The 20690-nt window shown below is 48.9% G+C and overlaps 2 protein-coding genes across 6 annotated transcripts; one reads left to right on the top strand and one right to left on the bottom strand.

The window, feature by feature from the left end:
* The first annotated feature begins 58 nt into the window (after positions 1 to 58).
* LOC123137416 (putative RNA-binding protein Luc7-like 2) lies at positions 59 to 4863 on the top strand. 5 transcript variants are annotated; one of them, XR_006468245.1, is made up of 13 exons: positions 59 to 375; positions 479 to 531; positions 1421 to 1589; positions 1691 to 1754; positions 2226 to 2305; positions 2420 to 2567; positions 2665 to 2726; positions 2936 to 2995; positions 3207 to 3265; positions 3388 to 3433; positions 3570 to 3651; positions 3831 to 3880; positions 3973 to 4125. XR_006468245.1 is itself a non-coding variant. In XM_044557167.1 (13 exons), exons 1-13 carry the CDS (start codon positions 229 to 231, stop codon positions 4608 to 4610), a joined length of 1233 nt encoding a protein of 410 aa, XP_044413102.1. In that variant the 5' UTR covers positions 62 to 228; the 3' UTR covers positions 4611 to 4863. The 5 variants fall into 5 exon arrangements, 3 of the variants coding, with proteins under 3 accessions (XP_044413104.1, XP_044413103.1, XP_044413102.1); XR_006468244.1 differs by having other exon boundaries at positions 3385 to 3433; XM_044557167.1 differs by lacking the exon at positions 3388 to 3433 and adding an exon at positions 4595 to 4863 and having other exon boundaries at positions 62 to 375; positions 3973 to 4215.
* Positions 4864 to 14362: 9499 nt separating this feature from the next.
* LOC123139257 (uncharacterized) lies at positions 14363 to 17877 on the bottom strand. The gene is made up of 3 exons (XM_044559054.1): positions 17512 to 17877; positions 16615 to 16648; positions 14363 to 15987 (listed from the first exon to the last, which is right to left on the bottom strand). Exon 3 carries the CDS (start codon positions 15503 to 15505, stop codon positions 14363 to 14365), a length of 1143 nt encoding a protein of 380 aa, XP_044414989.1. The 5' UTR covers positions 15506 to 15987; positions 16615 to 16648; positions 17512 to 17877.
* Positions 17878 to 20690: the final 2813 nt, after the last annotated feature.

Genomic DNA, 20690 nt, shown 5'->3' with positions numbered 1-20690 from the left:
GTGCAGGGCCGCGGGCCGCGGGCCGCGCCTATTTGGACCGTGTGGACAATCTGTCAACCGGATGGTGCCCACCGTTGGTCCTTTTTCCGGCGGCATCCAGGACCTTCCAGAACCCCAGGTTCCAGCTTCCTTGTCCTCCTCCTCGCCATCACGCCACCGAAACAGCCTCCTCCCCCTTCTCCAGGAACCAAAAACCCTAGCTAAGGGAGGGTCCCACCGCGCGGCGCCATGGACGCCATCCGGAAGCAGCTCGACCAGCTCATGGGCGCCAACCGCAATGGCGACGTCCGGGAGGTCAGCCGCAAGTACTACGACCGCGACGTCTGCCGCCTCTTCCTCGCCGGCCTATGCCCCCACGACCTCTTCCAGCTCACCGTGCGTTTCCTCTTCTGCTGGCACACTGCTGCTGTAATTTCGATCGGGGGGGTAGGCTCGGTCCGGCTCGCTGATATGTTTTTGTTTTGTTGGTGTTTTGCAGAAGATGGACATGGGTCCGTGCCCTAAGCTGCATTCCTTGCAGCTCCGCAAGGAGTATCCTACCACTCGAGTTCCATCTCGATTTTGTGCGTGTAATTTTGGGGCAATATGGACGGATTTGTGGAGATGACCACATTGGTTCAGTTTATTTCCCCTTCTCATAGTGCGGTTTGAATCGAAGAAGTTTTGAGTGCTCGTGTGAGGTGAGGGTAGAATAGGTTGGAGGGACTTTTGATTGTCCGGACTACCTGCCCTTTTTATTTATACTGGGCTTGGATGATTTTATGGAGTCATGGATCATGCAGTTTGAACGACACAACTTAGCTACATCTTGCTTGTCAAGATTATGACCTACATATTGATTAAAATGAACCTTTGAATGAAATTTATTCAAATGTTGATGTGCTGCTAAGAACAATGTGTGTTAAGCTTTAGGTTTGCAAAAGCAGGGCGTGCGTTGTTTCGTTGTATGAGATTTGAGATTGCGCCTCCTGTTGATCGACAATTCGAATATAAATTATAGTATTGTTATGGTGCAAGTTCAGAGTCAAAAGACAACAATGAACTGTGAAGCATTAGGTTTGTGATATAGCGGGCTTCCCCTCTGAATCCAATGTTAGTGCTGCAACCTTTCCTAATCAACCAAATCTAGGTGCCTTCTCTTATTAGGTCACCTTTAATGCCATGGTGAGAAAATGAGGTTTGAATGCTTTATCTTTTTGTTGTTTTAAACGCTTTACTCGTGCATCATTGCAGTCTTTAGTTAACAAGGAATTCCTGAGGAATTAGTGATAGTTGTTTAGTTGTACGCTGTTGTTCTGATAAGTAACAGTGAAGCACATACACGTTTCGTTTGGTTACATTCCCATGCATATCTCTATGGTAGCATGTTTGCAGTTGGGTACGAAGGATCTGTTCTGTTGCTTCCTGAACTAAGTAATAGATACGAGGAGGCCAAAGCCAAAGGTATGGACAACTATGATCGTGAATTGGAAGAAACTATAGAAAGACTGATAGTTGAGTGCGAGAGAAAGATTCAAAGAGCCCTTAAGCGTTTGGAGGAGGAAGACGCCAAGGCAGCTATTGCAATTTCTATCACTGAGGTTACACAGGTACCCCATGTTAATTACTCTTCTGATCCCATTAATACCATGTTTGATTATTTCATTGTGGAAACTGAATGGTGAAAGGTAATGTTTACTTGCAAATCCAGAGTAAAGAGGTACTCGAGTTCTCCAAACAAATTAAGGAGAAGATGAAGGAGATAGACACTTTTGGTAAGTCCTTTTTGTTTCTCCCACAACTATATTGTTGTTCAATATTTTTCTTTGTTACTTACTATATTCTTTTATTTATGCCCAACTGTTCTGTGCTCAGTTTCCTCTGGAATACCATTCTTCCAGTTATTTGTCTTTGTGAAACCTCTGAAAATTCTTCTACTATGAAATTACTTCCTCTGTTCGAGTTTATTAGTCCCTCTCGTATTTTGTGTTAAATTTGGACCATAGATTTAATTAGCAAAATACTCCCTCCGTAAACAAATATAAGAGCGTTTAGATCACTAAAATAGTGATCTAAACGCTCTTATATTTGCTTACAGAGGGAGTATAAGTTACTTGCCACAAAAATAGTATCATTAAAAATTTCTTTTGAATATGAATCTCACATTATAATTTTTGTGGCATATAACTTAAAGTATATGTGTTTGCAACTTAGCATTTGATTCTTTGCGCTTGTTGCTCCTGTAGACTTTGATGGAAACACTGAGGGCAAAATTCGGGCTACTGAAGAGGTTGATAAACTCAAGGAACAGAGAGCTGAAGAGCAGGTACTTCTGGGGCCGCTATCAAATTTTACCACACTGGAGTTGTCTGAACTTAAGTATATAGCTGAATTTATTTCCACCATGTGCCTTCCGTAACGATTTTATTCTCATTTGAAGGCAAAGCTGCTCCTTGAAGCCTTTAATAAGGACCGTGTTTTGCTAGTGAATTCTCTCCAAACTGCTACGCAATCAACAGCACCTGCTGCTCCAGATGCTCGTACACAAGAAATGATTAATGAAAAGCTCAAAAAAGCAGAGGAACTAGGTGTGTTTCATTAACCGTACTACTAGGGCACAAATCATTGTTTATCTGGTGTTGTATTAATGCATAATAATGTACAAACAACATTTGTTCTGAACAGGTGAGAGTGGGATGATTGATGAAGCACAAAAACTGTTGGATGAAGCAGAAGCTCTGAAGAAGGTTAATATCTATCTTTAGCATTTAAATCTATTGTAGCAGCTGACTACTCCCTCCGTCCCATAATGTAAGATGTTTTTTGACACTAGTCTAGTGTCAAAACGTCTTACATTATGGGGCGGAGGGAGTAGATGTTACGGTAGCTCTCGTCTGCTTTAGTTGCCAAAGTACCATTCCTCTTTCTGATGTATTTTGTTTTGATCTCTAACCAGCTGGGTGCGCGGCCACAGCCTGTTCCTGACTCTGCAAAAATATCCACTCACGTTCAAATTGTAAGTAACTCAGATTTTCCTTGTGCAATCCACAACAAAAATTCAATCCTTTTGCTAACTGCATGGAGACCTACTTATTGGATTTGCTATGTGGTAGGACTACTCTTGTCATGAAGTTTCAGGCAGAAAAGTTGTATAGCAATAATAACATATTTAGTTTGTCTCCATTTATTTATATATTGATTTTGTGCATTTGTAATCTTTTGTTCAGACTGATCAAAAGTTGCGCCTGTGTGACATATGTGGAGCATTCTTGAGCGTGTATGACAGGTAAATTAATTTCCTTTGGCTTAACCAGGAATTTCCACCTTGGGGTCATGAGTATAGTGGTGTATGGGGTTTCAAGTGCTTCAGCTTTTGACAGACGCCTGTGCCTCCTTTTTCACCAGCAGGCTTTTGGGTCCAGTTTTACGAGGATTACTTTTGCAGCTAAAGAATGTGCGTGTTTATTTATTCATGTTTTTATCCTTGTGGATCATAGATGTCTTGTCAAGGGTTTAATGTAACTTGCAAACTTGTTAAGAACTTGTTGTTTATAGCTATGCTCTTGGCTAAATTTTTTTCTTCCAAACAGTGACCGGCGTTTAGCAGATCATTTCGGAGGGAAACTCCATATGGGTTATATGCTAATACGGGAGAAGTTGTCTGAACTGCAGGTTAGTTTTCAGAATAATCTTTTGATTGAAGCGTAGTCCTGCAGAGTTACATGTTAGTACCAGATTTTGCTAACATGGCTGGCTTATTGTCTTCCTTTGTTAGTACCTGAATTGTTCTGTACTTGTTTATTTGGGATTATATAAGACTGGTGTTGCTTCTGGCTTTTTTGTGTGTACAGGAAGAGAAAAACAAAAGGCGCAAGGTGGACCGAACTGAACATGACAGAAGGTACTCTTAGGCTTCCTAGCTTTAAAGTCTCCTAACAGAGCAGCAATTTTTGTTAATTATTGTGCTAAAAGCTGCCTTGTACAAACAACTAGATCCAAGGAAAGGAGCACAGAATGTGATAGAGCATCAAGCAGGGACCGTCATAGAGGAGATCGAAGCAGCAGTCGTGACAGGCACAGGGATTATGACCGTAGAAGTAGCCATGATCGCTACCATGACAGAGAAAGTAGATATGGCCATGATAAAGAATCAGGGAGATCTCGTAGCTATGATTCGAGGAGCCGCCGAAGGTCACGTTCCCCAAGGGATAGTTCTAGGGACTATGACCGACACGGGTATGCTTACATCTATTCTAGTTACCGCATAATGTTTGAATTGTGCATATTCCTTCCTCTGTTGCTATCTCTTGCTATTATTACTAGACAAAAACAAGTCAACTGTAACCCCACCAGGTTATGTGTGAATGAAACTTGAAATTACTTGCAAGATATAAATCTTCAGCTCACTTGGTGCATATAAACTTGTAGATCAGATTCCTATATACAGTTCATTATTATATACTCCCTCCGTAAAGAAATATAAGATCGTTTAGGTCACTACAGAGGGAGTAGTTCATTTTATTCTTATTGTGTAATATGACTTAATTATAGCAATAGCGTGTGACATAGTGCAGCACTCATGAAATGCAACTGACTTATTTTGGTGTCTCTGCAGGCGTCGTGACCGTTGAGATGGGCACTAGATGCAGGCAGGCTTACATTAGATTTTCTGAGGGTCCTGCCTAGGATGACAAGAATGGCCGGCTTGCAACTGGAGGAAGGCACATGTTTCTATTAGTATATGTACATATATGTGCATCTTCCTTTACCCCATAACTCATGAACGTGATATGTTAAACCATTTATCTGTTATGGCTTTAACCAGTTGTCAACCTTATGTACTTCATTGTATCCCTTGCCAAGACGTCCCTGTTGATTTCTCAAGTTATTCTTTGTCTTGAATTGAGAGGGGGGAAATTGACCCTGAAACCGTAGAACAATAGTTCTACAATAAATTTTCATTAAATAAAATTTATATACATATTAGTAACAGAAAAAAAAGGAAGTAGTGTAACAACATTCAACCAATGCCCTTTTTTGGAAACATGATGTGCTTTAGAAGAGGTGGTCAGTCCAGAACTTGATGATTGCTGCTTTGGATGGCTTTGATTTTTCTCTTCCACAGAAACATCTCCTTAGGTAGTATATACATCCTTGAAAGTGGGGTACTGCCTGCCTGAAGATTTTGTAATTTCTGATGATGGATCAAATACCCCAGCATCCCATTATCACAAATTCACAATATCTAGGGCAATATCTCTTGCGAGGACCTGCATGGCTAGGCCGATCGCATCAAAGCAAGAAGTACCTCTATTTTTGGTGGGCATGATATATATTTCCTAGCACCTGAGGGCAAACGGGTAGTGCTAGAATAAGTGCATTGAAGTTTCTTCCACCTTGTCATCGTAAAGAACACCGTTGTATCTCAAGGTACTGATTTTCTGTTCAATAGGTTCTTGTCGTTTTGATGCCCAGACTCATCTGCACCCGCCCAGGAAAAAAAACACAAAAAATTCCAATCTTTTTTTGCATGGTAGACAATTTATCACGTGAGGTCCGCTCAAAATTTTAGAGCATTTGGAGTTCTGAGCAGCTCTTAGCAAAAAAGACAAATCGAGTCAAAACAATGCATGAACAGTAAACATTTTTATAGACCCCGAGTTTGTCTTTTTTGTCGAGAGCTATTCAGATGTCCAAATGATTTGAAAATTGGAACGAACCTCACGCATCAAATTGTCTATCACACAAAAAAATGAAATTTTTTGAATTTCTCTAATTTTGTTTTGATTTTTTTCGTCAGGGCGGGTGCAGGTGAGCCTAGGCTCAGAAGTGGATTACTGCCTTCTTCCCCCAAAGTGTTTGTCTGCGATTACCATTGTAATATCCTCGATTTTTCAAACCAGGTCTAGCCAAGGACTTAGCAGCAGCATGATAGATGGCATTTGTGATGATGCAGCAGAACAGCTATGGAGGTGTACGAGCGCGCATTCCATCGGCATCCTTGTGGACCTTGCCGAGGCGCATCACTGGATTCATGCCTCAGCCGCCGCCCGCCGACAAGGCTAGACATGCGCTTTATAATCTTCACCCTGAAACAAACAACATCTTCCTGTCCTCCAATGGCGCAACATATTTCTCCAACTAGAACAACTCCAGGTTTCTCCCTTCGCAGGGGCCGTGTCCTGCAGATTTGGGAACAACGATGCAGGACAAAGGATCAATACTTGTTCATCTTTTCCCCTTGGGATCAATCCAAGAGGCAATACATAGGAACCTCTTTTCACCAACCTCCCCCGACCCCCGTTTCCCTCCCAGAGCCGACATGGTTCTATGGCTTAAATCAACTTTTTTTTTCCTACTGAAGCATGCTTATTCTCATGTAACATTACATTTGGCAAATCAGAATCAAGGTCCCTGAATCGTTATAGTGAAAACATAAATGAAACGAGTGAGTTTTTAGATGAGCGCATGTTCAAATCTGCCAAATACTTACGAGTGCATCACAGAAGGAAGGGCAAGTTCAAAGATTCACAAAAGGTGGTATTGAAACGGCACAAATAACTTCACATACATGATGTCTTAATAATACTGGGAATATATGATCTGAAACATTACACTCATATTTAGGTAGAGAAAATGCAAAGTATTTGGGTAAATTACAGAACTTGTAGCCTTTGGGCAACACAAATATTGAAGGGTTTATTTATTAATATTAGTGCACTCCAAGATGCTACAGGCAATCTTCTTCCTGGAAAACTTCACAAATATCGAAGGCCTTGAGCTCGAAGCTTTATTAAGAGTGCAATCCAAGAGGCCGCTGTCAATCTTGTTCCTGCAAAAAATTCCGATTTAAGAAGTTAGAAATCGTGTGAAAATTGACCATGCAAACTTTTAACAGTATTATGTTGTGCACTTAAATTTTTTGGTTTAATAGCACACAACTTGCATCTACAAGGGCTTTCAGTTCTCCAGTCCTAGTATTATCGATGGAACTAATGAAAGTGCTTCGGCAAACTTGCCCTGAATCTAGCACTCCAGTTGGCCAATTCCTCCTGCTTGTTGTCCCTCAGGTTGCAACTAAAATAGCCCCTCTCCTGCCAAAAGGAAGGTTGTTATGATGATCCTATGTGATTAACACATGCCATAGGTTAATGCACTTCTTTATGCACACAAATCTACTCGCGGACACAGCGGAGAGCACTGAAAAGAACAACAACGCTGCCTGTCCGATGGCCTGCACTTATTTACTACTCCCTCCGTACCAAAATGTATATCTTAACAATATGTACTGGGCTGACATGCAACCATGGAAAATACGTGTCTTCTAAATTTAGGCCCGTCAAACATATCAATGTAGAAAGAATACTGATAACACCAAACTGATACTGATAGATCTCATGAGATACGGTTTCACAATGTATTAATAGTTTCTATTTAAATCAACACATTTCAGAAAGAAAAAAAAATCAATGGCCAATATATCACGAGATACAAGTATTTGGAGACGAACTAGTCACAAACTCGCAGATTAGCGTAGGCAGGATTCCCGGTAGAAAAAAAATGCAGAAACAAGTCACCAAGTCCCTATCTGTAATGCACCTGCAGATCGTTGTCGCAATGCACCTGCTAGGTCATTAGCCTCTTAACTCGGTCAATGCAACTGCAAAATGCAAGGAATTAAATATATTATTATGTGCGACTCAAAGAGAATCATACTGTACATGCAAGGACGGGAGAGGCAGGAAAGTACACAACCTTCTCGGCAAATTGGGCGAGATGCGTTCCACGGCATGCACTAGAATGTCACCCTTCAGGTTTTTATTATCTGTTACATTCAGCAATTCTCTAGTGTCTTTTTTTTCGAGAAAATGCAAAGGGCTTTTGCATTTCATTGCATTGAAAAGGTGGAGTTTTGATACAATCCTCCTAGGAGGTTAGTTACAAGTTACAGCTTACAGCCTTGGTCAGCGATACTAGTGCACGTCCCAGGTGGCGGCAGAATGACGCGTAGGCCGTGGGCGCCCGCTCTTGCCCACTGCTTGGCTTCCTCTTTGATCTTCGAGACCAGGACCTGAACCAGGGGCTGGGCGCCCTCAAAGATGCATTCGTTGCGCTGTTTCCAGATCATCCATGGTCTCAACAGAGATGGAGGCTAGGCCCTTACGCATCAGTGTTGGCGTGTTTTGCCTTGCCTGCAGCCACCAGTCCATCAATGAATCTTCGTGGCTTGGCCCTGCAGTGGTCATCCGTAGCCAGGACAGGATTTCGTGCCAAGTCTGCCTGGCGAAGGGGCACTCCAAGAGGAGGTGGCGCGTCGTCTCGGGAGCCTGGTCACAGAGTGGGCATCTTGGCTGATGCTGGAGACCGCGTCGAGCCAAGCGGTCGGCCATCCAGCACCGGTCTTGGCTGGCCAACCAGTGAAAAAACTTCACTCTTGGCGGCGCCCAGTTCTTCCATATGAGCTTCCACGAGAAGCAAGTCATGGATCCCTGGAAGGTGGCAAGATAGCATGAGCTAGCAGAGTATATACCGGAGGCTGTCCATCTCCAAACTAGCTGATCAGGGGTGTCCGAGAGCGTGATATGCTCGATGGCCAGCCAGACTTGAAGGTACTGGCCAATCTCGTGTATGCCCAAGGTCCCATGAATGTCCCTGGCCCAGCTATGGCCTTGCAGTCCTTCAGCGACGGTCCGGATTTTGCGCCGGTGCTTGGGTATGCGCTTGTAAAGTGACGGGGCGATCTCGCAAATGGATTGCCCATTTATCCAGCGGTCTTCCCAGAAATATGCCGTTGTTCCGTTTCCGAGGGTCATCGTGGTGGACGCGAAAAAGAGCGCTCGCTCCTCGGCAGAGAATTGTAGGTCCAGGCCATTCCAGGCGCGCTCATGGTCAGTGCGCGAGAACCATAGCCATCGTAGCCGTAGAGCAAGGCCAGCGCGCTCCAGGTCCTGGACACCCAGGCCTCCGTACGATATGGGGCGGCAAACGCGGCGCCAGTTGACATGGCAGTGGCCTCCATTGGCGGCAGCGCGGCCGGCCCACAAGAAGCCGCGCTCAATCTTCTCAATTTGACGAAGCGTCTTCTTAGGCGGCGCATAGGCGAGTAGTTGATGCACGGGGATGGCGCTCAGCACAGACTTCACCAGCGCAAGCCTCCCAGGCTTGTTCATCAGGTTGGCCTTCCAAGAGGGGAGCCGGCCGGCAATCCCATCAACTAGGGGCTGCAGTTGGGCAGCAGTTGGTCGGCCTACCGTGAGGGGGATCCCGAGGTAGGTGATCGGCAAGTTGACGATGGGGCAGCCTAGGTGCGCAAGTGCTGCTGTCGCCTCGTCCGTGTCACAGTGCAGCAGCGAGGCAGAGCTCTTGGCATAGTTCACCCTTAGGCCGGAAGCGCGGCCGAAGAGCGTCAGGACCTCCCGCACGGCAATGATGTCGCTGGGCGAGCAGTGGCAGAATAGCACCACATCGTCCGCGTACAGCGACATAGTGGGAATGGAGCGCCTCGGGTGTAGCCGTGCCATGACTCCCATGTCAATAGCGCGCTTGATGAGCCTGCCCAAGATGTCAACGGCGAGCACAAATAGCTGTGGTGACACAGGGTCACCCTGCCGGAGCCCCTTGCGGTGCCAGATAGGAGGCCCTGGCTCACCGTTCATCAGTATGCGTGTGCTTGCCGAAGATAGGAGGATGGCGATCCACTCCATAAATCTATTTCCGAAGCCATATTGGCGCAGGGTTTCCATGAGGAAGGGCCAGGCTAGGGAGTCGAAGGCCCGCGCAAGGTCAAGCTTGAGCAAGACTCGCGGGGCACCCAACTGGTGGAGAAGCCGGGCCGATTGCTTGACTAGAATGAAGTTGTCGTGGAGGCTCCTGCCGGCGATGAACGCATTTTGGCTCCGACTCACAAGGCTGTCCAGCTTCGGGGCGAGTCGTAGGGACAACACTTTGGCGAAGATCTTTGCCACTAGGTGAATAAGACTTATAGGCCGGTAGTCATTCAGTGTGGTCGCGTCGGCGCGCTTCGGCAGCATGGTGATCAGCGCTTGGTTGAGTTTGCTGAAGCCGCGGCCCCTCATCTCATAGAGCTGCTGGAAGACATCCACAAAGTCTTGGCGTACCGTGGTCCAGCAGGCTCGCACGAACTCGGCAGTGAACCCGTCCGGTCCGGGTGCCTTGCGCGCCGGAAGCCGCTTGATCGCCTCCCAGATCTCTGCAGCGCTAAAGGGGGCATCAAGGTCTGCCAGGTCAGATGGCGTGATCAGCTCCGATAGGTCCAGCGTGCATTCACGGTCAACTGCGGTGCCCAGCAATGCATCATAATGTGTGAATGCCGCTTCAGCCATGTGCTCATGATCGGTGACCACCTGGCCATTCACGGTCAGGCTGAAAATCCTATTCTTCTGCCGCCTGAAGGAACATTGCAGGTGGAAGAAGGCTGTACTGGCATCACCATCTTTCAGAGTGGCTATCCGTGCGCGCTGCCGGGCGAATGTGCGCTCCATGGACGCGAGGCCAAGATAGCCGATCTTGAGCTGTTTGCGTAGCCAGTCCTCATGTGGCGTCAACTGCCGATCTTCCCAAGCTTTGTCAAAGCGCGAAATGAGTTCACGCGAGATTGCCATCTTATGTTTAATGTTGCCAATTGATCGTGAGCTCCAGCTTGTCAACTTGCGTGCTGTAGCCTGCAAGCGAAGCATCAGCCGGCGAAAGGGGTCAACTTCATGCACAGACCTCCAAGCCGTGTCCACCGTCGCGTGGAAGCCGTCCATGCGCAACCACAAGTCCTCGAAATGAAAACGCCGAAGGGCAGCCGGCACCGGGGCACAGTCCAGAAACAGCGGGCTATGGTCTGAGATCACAGAAGCGAGGCAGCGAAGGTTGCAAGCAGCATGGGCTTCCTCCCTGCACTTATGTCTAGATGCACAAGTGTTGGGGGGGACTGCTCGTTCGACCAGGTATACCGGCGGCCATTGAGATAGACCTCTTTCAACGCAAGATCATTGATCAGCCTCCGAAATCTGCCCATCATACGCCTATGAAGGTTGCCATTGTTCTTGTCTTCGTCGCGGTAGATTAGATTGAAATCCCCGCATAGCATCCAGGGTCCCTGGCACGCACTCCGGATGTCACGCAGCTCATGGAGGAATGCGATTTTATCCGTGTCTTCCTGCGGTCCGTAAACCACCGTCAACCACCAAGGGGCAGCAGAGCCAGCGGAAACCTTGGCGGTGATCGCGTTCGTGGAGAACTCTGGGTCCGTGATGCTCACGGCCCTGCTCCTCCAGGCGAGGAGGATGCCGCCTCTCGTGCCAATCGCTGGCAGGTACACGTAGCCATCGAACTCTGAACCAAGAGTGTCCAGGATCACCGAGGAGCAAATCATGGCCATTTTTGTCTCCTGGAGACAAACAATGGTCGCATCGGTAGAGGCCAGCAGTGACCGAACAGCAAATCTCCGTGCGCGGGCGTTGAGGCCACGAACATTCCAAACGACAATCTTAAGGCCGTGATCCATATGCAACAAGATCAACGGTAAGAGAGTGCCACTCAACAAGGTCTAAGTCTCGCAAGCATCGACGCTGCGCGTGGAGACGATCGGCGGAGGGGCCACGTCGGCAGGGAGCTCGCGGTCGACAAGCGCGGCAAAGGCCGAGAGGATGGCAAGCGGGATGGGCGCGGCGAAGATGCCGTCGTAAGTCTTCATCTCTGCTGCGGTGATCCGCTGGTCTGTGCCCACGATCCCGAGGGTGCGGAGGATATTAACTTGTGCCCGGCGTTCAGCAGTTGGCGGCACTGTCGTGGGCGAGCGTGCTGCGGAGGCTGATCGTCCCTGACGAGGGGTGAAGTTCGAAGGCCGCCGCGGCCTTTTACCAGGCGCAGGCAGGGCGGCTCCGATATGCTTTGTTGCAGCAGCCAAGAAGTCGCCAAGCGTCCATGTCCTGTCAGCGACCCGAGCCGTGGAGCGGCGTAGGGCAACAGGTGGAGATGCGAACCGGCCAGCAGAAGCACGCAGGGAGGCATGGTTGGGCGTCGTCTCTTGCGCATCCCTGTTTGGCCCAGCCATGGGCGGCACGAGCTGCTGCGATGGCCCAGCGCACGCCGGGGTGGGCGTGGGCGTCATGGGCCGCTGTAGCAGAGTGAAGGGCTGTGGGGGCAGCGGCCTTGGCCCATAATTTACAACCAGACGGTGGCTGTTGGCGGGGGCATCGTGGTGTGTTGGCACCGGGTTCGAATCATGCGCACCCGCGCCAGCTGTGGTCGCCGCGGTCGCGGGGGACCGGGCAGCAGAAGCCTCCAAACCAGCGGCAGGCGCTGACGTTTGGGTATCGCCGCTTTGTCCCGACAAGATATCGACTTTGTCTATGGGAGAGGAGGTGGGGGCCGGCGGCTGAGAGTCTGGCACTTCACTGACAGAGGCAAAAGCATCTGGATCCCGAGGGGGGCTGTGGCAGGCCAAGTCAGAGCTGCACCCAACAGTAGCGGTCTCACGCGCGCCAGGCGACGCGGAGTCCAAGCCACGGGATGAGTCTAGGGTGTTCTCCACCAATGGTAGGCCGGCAGCGCGTGGGACCAACGGGGGAGGGGGCCCAGCCGGGTCCACGTCTGCAGTTGCAGCGGCACGGTCAGTAGGGCCTCCCTCCACGTCTGCGGCAGCATCAGCTTTGTCGGCAGGCCCGCTCTCCAAACGCAGCCTTTCTTTCCTTCCCGCTTTTCCTTTTCTGGCACGATGACGAGGTCGACGAGCCCCACGCATGCAAGGCCAAGGTAGCATCTCCTTTTCCGGCGCACGTACGGGCGGTGGCGCATCCTCCCAGGAGGAGGTGGAGACGCCGTCGGCCCGCGCGGAGCGGCAGTCAGCGCGCCAGCCATTGGAGTCGACCGCCATGCCGTCGGCGCGTCCAGAGGGCTGCGTGTCGAAGCGGCGGCGCTTGCGGCCACGGCGTCGCTGGCGTCCAGGGTCAGGGCGAGGGCCAGGACCGGGAGCATGCCCAGGGGGAGCACCGTCGTTGCCGTCTCCGCCTTGAGCCGCTCCGGGGGCGTCGCGAGCTTGAGCGCGGTCAACCTCGGAGCGCACGACGGCGATGGAGATGGGGTGCGTGAGGGTGCGACAGTCGGGGCAGAGGACGGATGGCTCCGCTTCCGCTCCGCCCTCTCGCCTCTAGCCTAGCCTGAGCCCGCCCACCACCAACCTCGCTGCCGTCGACTCCCCGCCGGTGGCCCTCCCCACCTCATTCCCTCCCCATGGCCGCCTCCGACGCCCGCTCCCTCTCCGGCGAGCGTGTCTCCTCCGGGGACGGGCGCTAGTTCGACTCGGAGGGGGAATCCTCCGCACGCTCCTACAGCGACGTCGTCCGCACGCCTCCGGCGCCTCGGGCCGCTGCCCCGGCGCTACCTGCCCCTGCCACCGCGCCGGCGGGCGCCCGGTTGCCTGCCTCGGCCCGCCTCGGCCCCCGCTCGGAGGTGCATCGTGTTTCGGGCGAGGCCGTGGTCGACGACGACGGGTTCCGGCAGCCGCGCCGCAGGAATCACCGCCGTCCGCGCCGCGCCCGGATGCCAAGCCCCACCACGCAGCGGCAACGCAGCCCATCGCCGGAGGAGGTGGCCGGACTCTGCTTCCGCTGCCTCGACCACCGTCATCGGGTTCGTGACTGCACCAACGGCATCCGATGCAGGTGCTGCCTCACCTCCGGACACGACTCCCGCGGCTGCGCTGACTACCATCGACGTCTTGGCCGCACTCCTCCGGCCGCCCTCAGCCCTCCCCGCCCTACGCCACCACCTCCACCCCCTGCTCCGGCGCCGCAAGTGACCGTTGCCGAGCCGGCGCGGGTCATCATTGCGCGCTCCGTCGAGATGGAAGAGGCGGAGGGGGTGCTCTCCCGTGCGATGGTGGCCACTATCACGGGCAACAGGCCCCGGGTGTCCTCCGGCGACGTCTCCGAGCTGCTCTGCAGCACATTCGAGTTCCAGGAAGGCGACTTCACTGTCCACACGCACCGTCCTGAGGATTTCCTCATCATATTCGGCTTCAGAGCTTCCATGGACCGCATGCGCGGTGACCACTTCATCAGCTGCCCGCGTTTTGCCCTGTCGCTCCGCCCGTGGTGCAAGCTAGCTCATGCCGGCTGCGGTGGGTTCGAATACCGCGTTGAGCTTGAGCTCCGCGGCATCCCTGCCCAGGCCTGGCACTTGGCCACGGCCGAGCACATCTTGGGGCGGAGCGTCTGGATTGAGCGCCTCCACCCGCAGACACGCTCCCGTGCCGACCTCGCCACCTTCCGGCTAGCTGGACGTACCCACGACGCCGCTGGCATCCGACGCGCCACCACGCTCGAAATTGTCGAGCAATTCTCTAGTGTCTAGCAAAGGAACAAGAAGCCAATCAGCTTACTCTCGACTTCACACATGCAACATATACCTGAGAGGAGTAGGACAACAGAGAAGCTACAACGATACCCCGCAACGTACGTTGTGGACCTTCAGAAACCAAGCCCCCTCCAAGATAATGTCTGGTGAGCACTTCCACTTCGCCGTTCCCTACAAGTAGCCATTTATCCAAAATTTGTCCAATGAGCATGTGGGCTGCTGTTGAAGTTTCATCACATATCTCGGAGAGATCCTTAGAGTGCACTGGCGTCTTCAAATGATTGGTATCAACAGCCTCCTCCAAAGCAAGGTTGTCTCTGTAATGTGGAGTGGCTCCAGAGTTTTCAGTTCCTTCACATGGTTTCCTGAAAACCTCCTCTAATTTGGAATCTAAATGTTCAGCTTCTTGAACATGATGTGCAGCTCTGGTAGATTCAGCCGAACAACACTCGTCCATATCAACAACTTTGGGTGCACTATTCGAAGAACAAGGCTCATCCATATGCTGCTCAAAGTTATAGTGGAAATAGTTGGTCTCGGGGAGTATGAAATCATTATCCCCGCTGCAGTTGACACTCCCTAAGCTCATCAACTCGTCCTCGTCTGAACAGTCATCGATATCATAATATACGAAAGCTCTGAGTTGACTGCTTACATTCAATACAGAATCTACTTCAGCATTCTTCCTTCGTTCTGTCAGACAGGCACTTTTACATTGAGAAATCCGATTTATAAAGGCTATGGCTTGATGGGCCTCATCTGGCAAATCACCTTCATCAGATTCAAACAAGCATTCTAACAAGTACTTCCTCAAAGCTACTCTAAATTGCATCTTTCGAAATTTAGGATCTGGGTCCAATATGGGACGCAGCAATTTTAGGTCATCATGCTGGAGTTTTGGAAGCAACCAAAGAGCATTCAGGACATCATTTTGCAAAGACGCTGTTTCTTTTGAAAAGGGGAAGTACTCTAACTGAGAAATATCCATGGATCTCAACTTCTGCTTCCAGTATAGGTTCACCACTGACATGGCCTTTGCTAATCTCTTTGGCATGTAACCTTCCTCAATACGCGCTATAATCATTTTGCATCTTTTCCTCACTATTTCAATAAGATGCCCTCTACTGGAAGACCGAGGCGCATGCCAGAATTTCGGCATACATGTTTTTCCTATGAGTTTCCTGTTCACTGCAACAAGAGCTTGGTCAGGAATCCCATCAAGTCTATCCAAAGCTTGGTTGATAGATGACAGAAGCAGTGGTGAGTGGTGACACAGGTGTGACAAGGCTCAACGAATCAGATTGGTAGCTGCCAGGATTTCTCAAAATTTCAGACAACTCAAACATGATGACATCTTCATGATCCAGCTTGGCTAAGTAACACGGAAGATGGTATGTTACAATTTCTCTTAACAGTGGTCTAGTCTTATTAAAACTACACTTGGTGCGGCTGATGATTTTAGCCACTGATTGAAGTGCTCCATTGCTTAACTTATTGATTGTGCTATGCATAATGTTCAGACTTTCTGGACTCAATGAGCCATCTTCCCCTCTTGGTAAGTTAAGAAGCCTGAGACCATCCTGAACCAAGTGATGGTTGTGGCCACCGCGCTGCAGACACTGTCACTTTTTGGCAAGACACCTGAAAGAAAGGTTCTTTAAGTCATATGTATATATTTCTCTAAAAAAATAGCATATTTAGGGAAGCATGAACTGAACAATGGAACTAATGCAGCCGAAGTTGCTATTGAGGTGGCTTGTCAGAAACCACGTGTCAAACATGTTTTGTATTTTGTTGTAATATCATAGCAAGTAAATAAAATTACAACGCTAGGAAATTTTGTCAATGTGACTAGAATGTAACCATGCCGATAAATCAAGGATAGTATGGTAAAGTTCACATGATATGCCATATACAGAAGATCCCAGCTAGACAGCATCCAATAGGGCATTATTTACCATAGTTCTAATTATTCCACGTTATAAAAATCAAATTACTGAATATACATCTGAGTTGTTTGATGCTACCTCTGTTCCTAAATACGTCTTATATTTAGGAACAGAGGTAAGTAGTAACATTTATACGAAGCCAAGTGTCTCGTTTGATCACTTACATAGAAATGTTGTCTAGTAACTTGTAGCTGTACAAAATGTATATCCATTACATGTTTTTCTTTTACATTAACATGAGTACATGTTAGCCCAAACGGAAATAGATACAAGCTATATAAGGTAACCTGTAGTTATTCTTACAACAGCAAGAGCTTACTTCGTCACTCCGTATATCTGATTCAGCCAAGAACCTGTATATAACCACAGAAGGCTAGCAATTAGACTTTCTTGTTACTACATACAACCGGTTGCAACTGTTGGCCAAAGAAATGGAGGCATCTTGCCATCTGGGGATTTTTTTTCTTTCTTTCTTTCAAAAGACTAGGGTCTATATCATCTGAAAACCGACATTAATTATTACTCCCTCCGTCCCATAATCTAAGACGTTATTACAACCAATATAGAAAAATCCAAGATCTTATTACAACCAATATGATTATGGGACCGAGGGAGTATTTTTCAAGAACATGCAGGACAGCTACATGTAAATATATTAAGCAGGGAGAAAGCTAAACCACCCGGAGGCGGAAACGACATTAATTGCTACTCCCTCCGTCCGGAAATACTTGTCATCAAAATGAATAAAAGGGGATGTATCTAGATGTATTTTAGTTCTAGATGCATCCCTTTTTGTCCATTTTGATGACAAATATTTTCGGACGGAGGGAGTACATATGTTTAAGCATCCAAAAAAAAAAGATCATAGAGATAAATCACTTTCCCTAAACCATAGCGACAGCAAATAGAATTTCCATTTAGATTGCTACGATTAGTGGCGGAGACAGGCCCCAGGCAGCCCGGGCGGCTGCCTGGGGCGTGGAGGCTGGTTCCTTCGTTGCCTATAGCACCAGTGTAGCTACAGTGTGACACTGCAGCTACAGTGTAAGGTGGCCTGGGGCGTTTAGGAATCCTGCCGCCGCGGCTGGCTACGAACATCATGGCAGTATGATAAATTACAACAACCGTTGTCGCTATGAGCAACATCCAGAAACAAAAGAGAAAACCGAATTATACTACTCCTGTCAGAAGAAATAAGAAAGTGCCGCAAACCTACGCATCAGTCAAGAACTTTGGTCGCTTCAGTCGTGTGTTGCAGCCATCCGATTTGGGAGTGGGAGTCATCGACTCCAACCACCTTCGTTTCTTGTCAACCAAGACCTCCTGCTTCCGAACAAGCGACCATAGCCTTTTGCCATCCTCGACGGAGAAGTCCATCGCCAGCGCTGTCCGCTTGGTCGGGACGATTGTGGAGATGGTAAGAGGAGAGAACACAAAGCAGGGAGGGAGATGGTGGTGGTGGGTGGTAATGCGGGGAGAGCCTAACGGACGGCGAGGGAGCTCCGGTAGTTGGAGCCGCCAGCCAGGTGCCCTCGAGAGAATCCAGAGACCCGGCGAGTTGGGTTGCCTGCCTGACGGCTGCCGCGGCCGGCGGCGTCAGCGACGGGTTGGAGAGCCGGACCGGCACGGGCCTTGTTGGGCTTGGGCCGCTGAACCTTCTCTACATGGGCGGGCTACTGGCGCGGCCCATTACCACATATGTTTATCTTTTTTATTCTCTATATCTCCCTGCTAGAGTGGGGAAATATCTGGTACTCCCACCTAGGGTGCTCCCGGTGCTCCAAAACTTGGTATCACATTTTTAAATGTTCGAAAGATTCTGAAACGAAATCCAGCACATTGAGACAACATCGAAGTATGTTTTCAAAAAATATAAAATCAAAATTCGAAACATAGCTTGAGAAACATAAAAGACAAATTCGACAGTAAATAGTACACAACATAAATTGGGCCTTAGATTAGGCCCATTATCACATTGATGTCCATTTTGTCATTTTTGTACCTCAAGAGCAATGTTTTGAATTTTGATTTGAATTCTTTTTAACAACATACATTGATGTTGTGTCAATATGCTGGATTTTTTCATTCTTTTGAACATTTTAAAATGTGCTACTAAGTTTGAAGCACCGGGAGCACTCTAGAGGTGGGTGTACCAGATATTTCTCCCTGCTGGAGTTGTTGGATTGTTTACCCCTCAAAACAAAAACTACTGGACCCCTCAAAAAAAATACTGGAGTTAGCTAAGAAAACACCGATGGAGAATTTTTTTTATAAACTATTGGAGTATCTAGGAGTTTCCAACTGCTCCTTTCTTTTGACATCAGTACAGACACAAGCGCTCATATACACGCGCGCACACTCACCCCTATGAGCGCGCACGCACACCCTACCCCTATGAGCACCTCCGAAAGACTGAGCCGGCATATCATCTTGAGATTTACGAAGTCACCATAAGCGCCTTGTCATCGACGGGAACGTCTCCTCCCACTGAATGCGCATCGCCGAAAATCCTGAAATAAATCCAAGAATAAATGCGAGCACCGAGATTTGAATCCTGGTGGGCTCGGGATACCACAATCCTTTTAACCATCCAACTACAGGTCGGTTCGCCCAATTGCTCCCTTAGTAAATGGCATGCCGACGTGTGGGGCTCACGTGAGCCATATGTGGCCCTTCTATATCAGAATTTTTTTAGATAACCGGGCGTAGATCTACTCCGGAGCCCAAATCTCTGATGAACAGTGAAATGAATAAAATAGTAAATAAATTCAAAGGATTCTGTTCTTTTTGCCAAGCTTTGACAAATATTTTCTGTAAAAAAGTTATCATGAAATGACGTTCGTGAAAATCATGGCAAAAAAACAAAATCGATGTTACAAAAGTGTAACTTACGAAAGCATTTTGAAGTATTGATTTTTTTAATGACTTCCATGAAAACATTATGAAAATTGCAAGCACTCAAAACATTTGTCAAAGTTTGCACCCAAAAAAATATGTTTGCGAAATGCACCAGAAGAGACCAGACCCAGGCAGTCCGGCTCCTCTGTTGCCCTCTCCTCATTTTCTGTGGCCCTTCTATATCAGTGCAACCCAATGTTTTCATAACCCTGAGTTGATCCATAATTATGCAAAGGGAAGTGTTTATAAATGGCGCGCTGGCCGAACCTTTCCGCCGGACCCTTCGGCACGCACCGCTGCTCATGGGTCCACGCGGCCACTCGTCCTGCCCACACGCGCCAAGTGGCTGGGGATCCAGGCAACCGTCATCTTCCCACGACCTTCTCCTCTTCTGCAGCACCACGACCCCTTCTTCTTCCCTGCTTCCGCACCATTGACGGCGAGGTCTCGAACATGGCGCACTCCCCTGCAACTCCGACGCTACTATTTTGTGACGCCCGGATAATTAAGCTACAGTAATTCTCTGCTAATGATGCCACGTCACTTTGATTACTGTTGCTAATCTCACGTTAGTTCGAAACTGATTCAAATTCAAATCCAAAATCAAGCAAGCAATAAAAGTTTTCGGATATTGAAAGTAAAATGTTTGGAATGATCCAATTAATGCATAGGTAATTATGGTGGAGAAACCACATTTTTATAAAATGTTTAAATACCCTTAGGTGAATAAAACAGTATCAAAAACCAATATTTAAATGCTTTTGTAATTAACAAAATACTAAACTAAATTGTTTTGGGGTAAAACCTTTTGTTGTAGTGGGTTTTAATGTATTACTAAATTAGGCATCATTTTAATATTAGATAAAAACTAAATGGAAGAGAGACTAGAAATAAAACAGAAAAGAAAAATAGATAAAGAGTAAAAAAGAAAACCCCCCACCTACCAGAACCCTAATCGCCACCTCCCACTCGCCCCCACTCACCCACGTCTCTCCCCCTCTCCTCTCGATCCCATTTGGATCGGGGAGGGGCTCAACCCCGCCGCGCCTACCGCGTCGCCCTCGATGGCCCGCCTCGTCCGCCGTCGCCCGAAGGCCTCCCCGTCGACGGGCCTCCCCCCGCATGATCCCCTCTCCTCCCTCACTTCCCCTCGATCCGGATCGGGCTCCGACCCCGGGGCCCCGCTGTCCGCCTCGCTGTCGGTGTTCCCAGGCACCGCTCGTCGTCTCCGCGTCACCCCGCCCTTGCCGCCTCGACCTCGTCGCTCGCCTCCCCGTCATCACCCCCTCCCAATCTAGAACTGGACCGGGGCACGACATCGACGCCGCCGCCTGGACCACGTCGGAGCCGCCTCATCGGAACACTCCCTCACCGGACTGCCTCCCCTGCGTGCGTCGTCCCCGTCCCCCACCTCGAGCACCACTGCCTCGTCCCCTACGACCCGCCGTGAGGACCCCTCCTCTCCCCCTTTCCCTCTGTCGCCGGCGCCGTTCTCGG

This window comes from Triticum aestivum, chromosome 6B (assembly GCF_018294505.1).
Source record: "Triticum aestivum cultivar Chinese Spring chromosome 6B, IWGSC CS RefSeq v2.1, whole genome shotgun sequence".
Lineage (NCBI taxonomy): Eukaryota > Viridiplantae > Streptophyta > Magnoliopsida > Poales > Poaceae > Triticum > Triticum aestivum.
This window is presented reverse-complemented; position numbering and strand designations above follow the sequence as displayed.